The sequence below is a fragment of the Cynoglossus semilaevis genome, chromosome 19, assembly GCF_000523025.1.
Source record: "Cynoglossus semilaevis isolate Cse_v1.0 chromosome 19, Cse_v1.0, whole genome shotgun sequence".
Classification (NCBI taxonomy): domain Eukaryota; kingdom Metazoa; phylum Chordata; class Actinopteri; order Pleuronectiformes; family Cynoglossidae; genus Cynoglossus; species Cynoglossus semilaevis.
In genome coordinates this window covers 11,353,627-11,365,087 of record NC_024325.1, presented here as the reverse complement: position 1 = coordinate 11,365,087, position 11,461 = coordinate 11,353,627, and the positions used below count along the sequence as shown (strand labels likewise).

Genomic DNA, 11,461 nt, shown 5'->3' with positions numbered 1-11,461 from the left:
TTAGAAAACACAATAAATGAGAATTCCAGCTCTAATTTGCCTTTTTCAATTTTTTCCGTCTCCCCCACTCCCCTCCACCGCTTTCTTTTTTCCCTTTCGTAGCTGGGAGTTGGAGTGGAGGGCCTCTGAACCATCAATAAGACACTGGTAAGATGAACATTTTCAAAGACACAGCCACACACTAATAGGAAACATGAATGGAAACGAATGTAGGCTATTTTCAGGTAACAGATAGAAAAGCAGAAAGCAGTGTTTGCACAGTACATTTTAATAGTATATTACAATCATTGATATATAAACCACAAGAATGCATTAATAAAACTCTGATTAAACTTAAATTCGTCAACGAATAATCTTTTTTTCAAATGCTTTGTTACCTTATTTTCTTCATATGAACATTACAATTTATTTTACTCATTTCATATTATTATTTAATTATACCCATTACTTTTAGAAGTTTCCAGCATTTTCTTTACCTGGTTGTTTTGACACAAAGAGAAACGAGACAAGAGGAAGGTTAAAAAAAAAAAAAAAATCAACTGCAGCACTTCTCTCTCTTATTACACACCCACACCCACATTTCTGGTTTGTGAGGACTTCTAATAATGCATAGTCTAACCCCAAACCCTTTATTGTATGTCACACACCCCACATACATTCCTAATTTTAAATCTTATCCAAAATTGAATCGTAATCGAAACCCCAAACATAGTGTTTATTCTTAAATTTATCCCCACATGGACAAAGTGTCCTTACAATGTTGGTTGTTGACGATAGGCATACACACACACACAAACATTCACTCACTCCCCTTCAGTGACATTTAAAAAAAAAAAGCAGGACGTTTATTAACAAACATTTGTCACAAGAGTCAAAGTGTGACACCCTGGTGAAACAACAGACAGCAAAGATTCAGTTTGAAATGTCGACCCTGTATAAATATCTTCTGTTGACGCAGGGGTCATACATAGTATAAATAAATGTACATTGCAACTTCTCGTTTACCATTCTCCAAGTTGCTAACTCTCTTCAAAACTGTCGGGTGTTTATATAATTATAGTGTACAACACATCAACCCAAAACGCCTTTACACAGTACCACAGCAAAAGGCCTGTTTTTTTTTTTCTGTAAACGCGACATTTACATGTGCAAATAGTAAATTGGCCTGTACTGCAATCTACTCACAGTGCAAAATTACTCACTTTATTATCATTTCAGTGTTATGTCATTCAGGTGCTTCGCTGCAAAAAAGGAAATTATAACCTGCCAATGATTCCATCGTGAAACCCTCTAAGGCTGAGGTATGGTACTGAAAGGTTTACTCATGCAAATTCATTAAGTAAGAATGGACCAGATAACAGGCGGTGCTGCGTGATCCAAGAACAGAAACGGAGCTTCCCAACTTTTTTGAGACAATTCTTTACATCAGAGCTACTAAGTGTAGCGTTTAAATGGCAACAGGTAGATACACAGATTAGCCATCTGCCAATTTAAATCATCTGTCACTGTCAAATAGACACACAAAGATACATTATTTAAAATAAATAAATAACAGTTTTGAGACCATTTGAGTGAAATTGGATAATCTTCCATGGTACACCTGATGATCTTTCTCGGCACACGGATGTGCTGCGGCACAGTGGTTGGGAATCACTGATCTAACATCTTGACAATGCTGGTATGTCATAGGGCTGTTACTTTTTATCCAGAACTAAAATATGTTTTCTTAAACCTAAGAGAAGACATCAAAAAATATTAAGAACAAAAAAACAAAAAACAAAATACAAAAACACACATCAATATCATCAACTAAAACGATCTGAAGCTATTCCTGTGTAATCCACCAGAGGTTGCTCCACTTTCAACTCGAATTTAGGATAGCAACCGTTAAGGAGCTACTCACTAAGGTACTGTGTGTTGAGCTACAGCTGCAGCCACAGTAATTGGGTTACATCAGGATCACTGACGTAATACCGATATCCTGATAATCCTTCTGTATTTCCAGGGGTACGTTCTGTCTTTTGAGCACAGGTTTCCTGTGCAATTTTACATTTTTTTAAGCTGCATTGGTGGCTGCATTTGTCAGCCAGTTCTGAGTGGGTCAAAACACAGAGGATGCGTCTTCCTTTGTCTACCTTATTTTTTTAAGTGTTAAAATTCAGCTGAACTAAAAAAACAAGGGACGTCTAGGTTCTAGCTGCCAATTACATTTTTTAAAAATTACTCTTTACAAACTTTTATAAAAAAACATTTGTTGTATTTATTTGTTTATATTTTCTAATTTGATTTGCTATTTTTTAATGTTTAGTTTGCTGTCATATTTTATTTTTTACTTATTGCCAAATGTATATGCAGGTCTGTAGATGTGTTTTTATGGATATGTATGGATATGTATGTTTGAGCCAAATAATAAAAAGCTAATTAAAACAAAGCAGAATAATTAAAATGACATGAATGATAGGTGTCTCTTAAGCAGCACAGTTGTTAAATCTTTGTGTTACAAAATCAGCAGGTAATTTGTGCACATCTTGTATGAACGGATCGACCTCGGTCATCGACCGGTGGTCCGGCCTCAGTACATCAGGTAGCCACCAAAGAATTAGAACACAATGGGTTTGGTGCTTTGTTTAACACAACACCTTGGCTGAACACACCTAAGAGCAAATGTGTGTGAAATTCCCAGCATATGTCTTTTTTAACCATTATGTGCAGTTGTCCTGGAGAGTAGGACACGTGTCAAAATGCTCACCACCCTGGTTGACTGAAGGACTTTTCTTAGATGAACTGCTACAGCATTCCTTAAAGACCTGAGGTAACAAACCAATATTTTTGCCAATCTGGAGGAACTCAGTGATGTTCTAAGATGGTGGCTGCTGTTTTGGCTAATCTCCACGGGGCTGTTAGAGCTGTGTAAATTCGAGCACCAATTTTTCAGCAAAACTCTTTCAGGTCAGAATCGTGTCAAAAATGTTTCTCTAGATAATGGAACATAAATTATACTGTTTTTAACTGCTTTGGTGTTACATCTGTGTGTCTGTGTATTTTATATATTCGTTAACATCAGAATTGTATACTCACACTGTTTAGGTTACTTTTAGCGTAGCTTAGCATGTGACATTAAGAAAATCATTATGTCTGTTACAAGAGTGTGAGCAACGGTTACTCTGCTGCTCACTCACCCCTCACACACTGCAAAACATTTAAAAAAGGCCATTACTGGTGTAATTATAGCAAATATATGCGAGGTCTTTATAAGTGAGCGGGCAGGGGGAGGTGGTGTTGTCTATTAAGAAAATTATGAACAAGTAAAATTCATTGGAACACAAGTGACAGCCCTAGAGAGTAGAGACACTTAGCAAAAATATTCAACTTGAGTATTTACAGAATATTTGTGTTCTGTTTGTCATAAAAAGAAAAATAAAAACTTAGAGTCGTAACTGTTTACAGCTTTGTCTTCTATTCACACGCGCTAATACGTATTCTTTTTTTTTTTTTTTTAAACAACATCACAAAAATATGCTATCCTCTCACTGGGCTGGTTATATGTAGAGACTGGAATATTATGTACAGCTACATTTGTTTTTATCAAGTTTAAATTCACAATGTACTTGAAATTTTCATATAGCACGCACACACGCAATCTCACACTCTCTCTCTCACACACACACACCTCACACACACACACATATATGTATATTTTTATATATATTATATATATATAAACAACCAAAACAACACTTATAAAAAAAAGGACCGTAAAAATATTTCAGTCCTCTTTGTATTGCCCAAAAGTAGGTAATTATGGTTAACGATGAGACAGCACAGGAAATAAAACAACTACTAAGATTAGTAATTATTACTTAGATACCCTCATTAACTTATCTTCCCTCATTGTCTCTTCCCTAGCTTCACTCTTCTCTTTGGGAAGACTAAATGTGATTCCCATCGTTTCCCATCTACACCAACAGATACAATGATGGAAACATAACCTGCAGACATTCTCGGCAATACCCGCCTCTCTTCTTCCACTGCACGGCAAAAAAAAAAAAAAAAAAATCAGTTTACAGCAACATACTAGAATGAGATAAAAACAAAATTCTCCAATAAAATCTCCAGTAAGTCAAAGGAAATGCAGAGGAAGGAAAGAAGACATCAGGTAAAAACACAAGTCCAAACCCAGCTCCTGACGGTACGAGGTTTAGATTATTGTACAGCAGTTGTTACTTTTCTTTTCTTCCTTCTCTTCTTTCTCTCTCCGTGTCTTTCCCGTGTGGTTTCCAGCTCTGCTTTTTTTCATCTGTTGTACTGAATGTTGGTCGAGTATTATCTAAACTCAGAGCCAGTTAAATACTTCATCCTGTGTTTCCCAGGCCACCAGATATAATCTGCTGGACAATGAAGGGGAAAATACAGTGAAAGAGTTAGAAAACCAACAACACTCCGTAAATTAGTCCGACACAAAGAAATGTGTTGTCACGGTAGATGTGCAACAAACATAACATCAAAATGTCATGTTAATCATATTCTATGCTTATTGATGCAGAGTAGCAGGGAAAAATATGAAGTCACTACAAGCATTGCCAAATCACATTGCCTAATTGAGATGTGTTAAATTTTCCAAGCAACATTGATAATGGACAGTAGATAGTACTACTTAGTGTTCATATTAATTTGGTTTGTGTACTAGATATACTAGATTCCATATATGTAAAAAGTCATCTGCCTGCAAAATAAAATGTATCTTTTTGCCTCTGTGTAAAAATATAGATGTGTAAAAATATATTAATACATGTAATTTAAAATATATGATATATATAAATATATATATAAATATATTAAAATATAAATATGTATTTGCAGCCTCCCCTTAACATCATTTACAAATTAACAATAACAAGAGGAGCCAAAATTAATCAATAAAAATATAAAACGTCCTTATGAACAGCAGCAAAGTTTGGATTATTGCCATTTTAGATCAATTTAGCCATAATTAATCACATTTTAACTAATTGAACTCCAAATAAACCTTTGGAAGGAGTATTAATAATTAAGAATGTTCTGATTTTGCTGAATGGTGTTTCCATATGTGGACATTATAGCTATTACTACTCATTATAGTATGAAGAAGTCCACAACAGTCCCTGACATAGCTAGCCATTCATTCGTCCATCTTTTGCCGCCTATCAAAGGTCGGGTCGCAGGGCTAGCCTGACTGTAGAAGCCCAGACTTCTCTCTCTACAACCACTTCGTTCAGCTGTTCTGTGGGAAGGAATCCTGACGCGTCCAGGTTTGAGCTAGAGTTGAACACATCACATTCATTTTTGCCTCCTGATCAGATGTCCCAGCCACATCATTCTGCTCCTCTTGATGCTGAAGAGCAGTGAGTCTACTCTTAGCACCGCTTGAGATAACACTTCTTGTTCCAGCCTGTCTCTAGGAGACAGCACAGACACCCTGCACGGGAAACTAATTTAAGCCTCTTGCGTTCAATCACTACCTATGGCTCACAACCATAGGATGAAGATGGGAATGAAGAGCAACTAATAAATCAAAAGCTTTGCCTTGGCTCTGCTCCCTTTCCTCCACACCAAACCAAATGCAGAGTCTGCATAATTGTTGACCCATACACTTATGTGCCCGTCGATCTCTCACTGTATTCTTCCAAGATCCCAAAACTCCCCCACATGGGGTGGGATTTCAGGGTACTTTCAGGGTATTTTCCGTCTGTTTCTGTTCTTAATGGAGGTTACCATTGTTTTACCTGTGTGTACCCAAGGACTTTCATCTAAATGGCAAAGCCAGACATAACATAAATTTGTTCATCCATCCATTAGTCCATCAATGCATCCATCCAGCTGTTTAACCACTTCAGCACCCCCCGAGCCCAGAGACAGAAGAACCCAGACTCTGCTTCATCGTCGGATACTTCCTCGAAGTACTTTCGTCAGTGACCCACAACATCCGGAGATAAGGTCAGATGCTCCAATCCTGACTACATACCAGCATAGGTCACTATACAGTACATTTGATATACTGTATATGTGTGATGTATTACTCTAACTTATTACTGTGAACTATTCAGCCATATTCCTGATCGCAGAAATAAAGTGGAGCTCCAGCACCAGCAGTACTCCATCTCAGGTGGTGTCACCAACTATTTGCATTGTATTATTCAGACTATATTGCAACATAATCAACAGTAACAGCCTAAGGATGACATTATTTCATACCAAAATGTCTATTGAATTTTTGAGATCTGAACTCTCACACACACCCATGTCCCTTCAGTATTTTCTGTGGGTTTTTGTCTTGTGCCACAGGTGTCATGGATTAGGACTTTGATCTCTGACTGCGCCCCCCACTTTGGGAACCACTCGTATTTACATTGACTATGGGCGTGACTGTCTTTAAATGAGGCCCCTGACTGCTCTGTCATTTAAACATAAATAAAGACAAAATGATGTGATGAACGTGTATTTGATGGAAAGACTGGGAGTGATGGAAGTGCTGAATGGAAAGACTGGGAGTGATGGAAGTGCATCATAACATAAATAAAATGTACCAATACCTCTGAGTTGGCGACAGACCACCTGCTCAATGGTATCCATTTGTAAAAGCTGTAGCAATCAACGGACCCTAAAAGTGACAGGAGCAGGTTGTCAGTATGCATTATAAGGAAAGACATTAAAGTATCATGTCAATGTTTAATGAAATGAATGCATTAAAGTATCATGTCAATGTTTAATGGCCAGCATTAATGAATGAATGAATTAATTAATTCCTGTGTCATGCTGCGTCATACAGAAAGGACAAGTATCACAGACTGAACTTCCTTTAGTACAGCTTACAGCTGCCAGGTTTTTTCTCTGGTAAACAAACATTAATGTGCAATTTACAAGTTGACTGTTGACAAAAATCCATCCCAAAAAGTCAAGAAGGTTGACGGTATGACCATAGTTGGTTACAAATCATGGTCCACTGGCCAAAAGACAGAGTTCACATACCATCAGTGAACTGTGGGCATCGATCTGAAGTAGTGCAGAATGAGAGATATTTCACAGTGTCAAAACAAACCAGGTGTTAGACATTAATATTATACTGCTGTGAACATTTCGTCATATTTAGCGGTGCATCGTCAAGTCTTGTGATTAGTAACAAAGGCAGAGGCTTTGTGTCTAATTTTAGTGCTGAATGTCGAAGCAGCAACGGAGCCGACAGACGATAAAGAGTCAAAGTCTGACTACTTACTGTGATACTGGGACCGAAGCCAGGTCCAGGCTGAGGGCTAGCAGCACTGATATAGTTGCCCACAGAAGAGTCCTGGCTGCTGGGTCCATACAGGTCAGCCACAGGCCCAGGACTGTTGGTGGCAGGAAATCCTCCAGGTCTGGATGGGTTAGTGCCTGTGAACACAGAGTATGGAGCCAAACAGCTCAGACGAACACCACCAACATTATAGCCCCTTTAATCCTCAGTTTTTGTGATTAGAAAATATATTTTAAAGAATGCATTAATGGAGTTATACTTTTCTATTATCTTGAGATGTACAGGAGGGGTACAAAAAACATTTTTTTATGTATGGAAAAACAAATATTTTAGTATTAAAAAGAAACTCCTGCATGACATAAATATACAGTACATGTAAACACACCTGGGTTTTTAAACTGATCCGGGCTGTGAAGGTGCTGCAGGGGGGAGTTGCAGGCAGAGGTGGCATGGTGCTCACTGTGAAGCATCTGAGCTGCTTGGGGCCCAAGGGAGCCGTAGTCAGCAAAGGAGCAGGGCCCCCCCCTGTGGTCACTAGGCGTCGAGTAAAACCCATAATCAGGGAGGCCTAGGAGACACAATATAGGATGGAGAGGGTGGACGTCATTGTGGAGATTCAATTTTTTTCCCATTCACAGAGTCCATGTCTAGATTCTGGAGCTGACTACAGAACTGCTGTTGTGGTGATAATATGAAGGCCATGTTTTTTTCTGTACATAAAGGGACTCACCTGTACAAGGACAACACAAAGACATGGTCTGACATTGGTTTAGTAACCAGTAAAGTAATGGATTAGGAGACTGCACGCTACAATGGTCTACCAGGTGTTTAACACACCTGATAGTGTCTCTGATTAATAGCTAGTCAGCTATGCTAAACACATACACACAAATGTCTGCTTAATATTCTGAAGGTCATATATTTTCGTCAGCATCCGTCTGATCTGGTGCAGAGCTGCAGCTGCGTTATCATCCCAGATCACATCACTGTTCCTCAAACCATTATACTATAAATATTCACACAATCCATGGCCAACAATGGGGCCTTTCTTGGACAGATTTTTTTTTCCACAGGGCACTAATTGGATGTAATTACTTATCAACCAAACAAATGAGCGTTGTGGGGTTGCCGTGGAAACCAGATCAGAGGACACAGCAGTGCAAATCATTGAGAGGGCTTAATTTAAACTGATAGTTATCTCTCCTGCCCCCATTGTCTACGGTCGTCAGGGACTAAAGCGGGCTATAAGGCAAAGGAGGCAGGAGCGTCTGTCACTCTTCTGTCACTGACATCATTCTGGTGGCTCAATGATTTCACAGTTGACTGTGAAATCAAAATACATACCCTGAAGGTTCAGCCTCTCTCAGTGTTAGGTTTGAAAATAAACCTGATAAACCAGATGTTGGAGTATAATGCTCCCTGGCCTGTTGTGTAAAATATTTCAACATCCAACATTCAAGCTGGTGATCACATGTTGCTAATTAAAACAATCAGTAACTACACTGTAGCACTGCAGTGTATAATAACAAAAACATTTAAGCCCTGTAACAAAAGACTTAGGTATTAGAATCTAAGCCTGTTTGATTCTAATTAGTCCTTGCACTTGAAAAGCCTTTCCCAACTGAATACTGAAGATTGATGCGTTTTCAGAAACTGGAAGTTCCTGCTCTGCTATTCTGTCCACTTCCTGTCCAAGTCCTGTTGGACTTTAATTATATATATATATAATTATATGCATAATTATATATATATTTACGTTTGTCATTAAAGAAAAATAGCATGGAAGAGCCTGAGCTCCTCACTGTTCAGCCCAGCTTTCACTTTCCATTTAAAATAATAATTTCTCAACGAATGGCTGAGTAATTAACAGCACTTGACACCCTTTTCAGAAAGTACAGAGTTTCATGAATTATACATGTCTAATGTCTTGTCATTTGGTATCCAGAGAAGCTTGGCTAATGGATTTAAACAGTGCATTTCCTCACCACACAGTCAGATTATTTGTGACTACATTTTTGCCTGATTTCACCACTTCTTGGCTTTAGTTAATAAAGATGGACTCAATAAAAGTATTTCATGATATTTACTTTTGAACATTAATGTACTGTGTCTGTGCGGCCTTGGGATTTTACTCCAGAAAAGAAAGCAGAGTCTGAACTGGAAATATCACCAGGCACAGAACGTGGACAAAGCGTTTACCTGGCCCTGTGCTCTGTGGGTACGCCAAGTAGCTGCCTCTTCCACGGACCCCCCTACCTGAGCCACGCACTGCTGCTACTGCTGCTGCTGCCACTGGTCCATATGCTGTTGCTTGGAATCCTGCTGGCACAAACACACAAAGATACCTTACTTTTCAGCACTTGATCAAGTATATTTAGTTTAAGGACAAACTGTAGCAGTTGGTCTCCACTGTGCCTTATCTTTGTGTTTCGTTCTGACACCATTACAACAATTAGAATGTTTTAGTCCCAGAACTGTTTCTTGTACTGCAATGTCTGTTAAAAAAGGGAATTTTTTTCAGAAAATGATTTACACTACTACCCACAGAGGGCAGTAGAGCGATCCTCTCTGCTTTTCATATTTTTAACTTCCAGAGCTTGAAATATCTGTCTCCAGAAGAAAAATCAAAATAATATAGATCAAGAAATCAAAGAGACAAATAGAAAAGGAAAAGTGATAATGGAATTTGTGTAATCAAATATATCGTTTTATAAGTACAGCTATTGTTGTTGTTTTTTATATTTTTGTTTAAGTCGTTCTCTCGGATGAAGAAGGAATTAATTTGCATTTATGAAGAGACTTTGGTTGTGTTTGCAATTCACAGAGTCCCTGATTACATTAGTGCAAGAATTTGGCTCTGGGGGCTGTTCATGTCACATTCTTTGGATGAAAGATTATAAGCACTTCTAAACAGTACAGACATCGCCATAATGGTTTTCTCCTCTAGAGACTCCTTTCATTTTTTTCCTGAAGTGCTCCTCATTACTGTAAATATCTATGATATCAGAGACATTCACTGAAATGTAGGCAAAAAGGCACTTTTTCAACAGATAAAAAAGGTTCACCCAACTGTGTGTGTTAATAGTAAAAGTACAGGGGATCCTCAACTCACATCAGGGTTGGTTTCCTAGCTGTGATCTAAACAGTTCAGGAAGCACTTTTAATGGAAAATGTTTCATAATATTCGTCCTTTATTGAAATGCACCAACTGTCAATGCTTTACCCCATCCCTGCCCGTAAGGATCGGTTCCAGCTGCCCCATAACACTGCAAAGGATGAATTGGGAGTCAATGAAGAGACAGATGAAATCTCTCAACAGTGTAGACGCTCTGCTCACTTTCTGCTCAGTTGTCTGTTTACTGTGATAAAAATGTAATTTAGTTTGTTCTGTGGTCTATCTGTAGTCACAATGTCTGCTGCTTTTCTTAAATTTTTTGCCGTGGTTCGCTTTGCTTCTGGTAGTGCAGAGCAACACTCTGAGCATTGTCCACGGCTGAGAGTGCTGTGTAAACCTGGGAATGTGCAGGGGTTTCAGAGGAGTAACACGGTCGCAGGGCTGGAGTGACAGAGGAGGATTTACAAACCTGCTCCCCACTGGGAATTGATATGAGTTTACCAATTCCAGTTCTTTCATTGATCCCACTTATCAGTTTGATTCCTCATTAAATTATCTTATTGACTCTCATTGAGTTAGGAAATAAAATATATAATAGAAATAAGTTTGTTTGCATTAACTCTTGAATGAGACTCTTCCTTAGTGATTTGGTGACACACTCGACTGGAGGCATCACAAAATCATCCTCATCCTCATTGAAGAAGAGTCTCCTGTGTGGTCCTGCCTGCTTCTTCACACACATGGCAAAACATAACACTGTGGAGTCACAGTGGAGTCAAGGGAATGTAATGTAATTCACAACTTGGTCAATCCAGCACCAGGACAAATGTGTGTACGTGTTGTGGTGTGCCATCATGCTGCCGGGGTAGTGAAAGACAGAAACAATGCTCCCACATCCAACTGTCTAACAAGTCAGGAGAGAATAACAGAGTGATGTGGCAGACAGCTGCAAGAAAACTGACAAAAGAGAAACAAAGAATCAACCTAACTTTGGGGGGGATTCTACTATACTGCAGCTAAAACTGAGTCAGAAACTGATTTCACTTCCTTTGACCAAAACACAAATCAGCAGTGTTGTA

The 11,461-nt window shown here is 38.6% G+C and overlaps 1 protein-coding gene across 1 annotated transcript in view; it reads right to left on the bottom strand.

Moving 5' to 3' along the window:
- Positions 1–257: 257 nt before the first annotated feature.
- The window catches only part of LOC103395281 (RNA-binding protein Musashi homolog 2-like), a 76,485-nt gene continuing 65,281 nt past the window's right edge, over positions 258–11,461 (bottom strand). The window contains exons 13-17 of the mRNA XM_017041828.2: positions 9,524–9,586; positions 7,653–7,835; positions 7,250–7,404; positions 6,570–6,637; positions 258–4,385 (exon numbers count right to left, since the gene is read on the bottom strand). Coding sequence (XP_016897317.1) covers positions 6,596–6,637; positions 7,250–7,404; positions 7,653–7,835; positions 9,524–9,586 — 443 coding nt within the window. The 3' untranslated portion in view covers positions 258–4,385; positions 6,570–6,595. The remainder of the gene's footprint in view (positions 4,386–6,569; positions 6,638–7,249; positions 7,405–7,652; positions 7,836–9,523; positions 9,587–11,461) is intronic.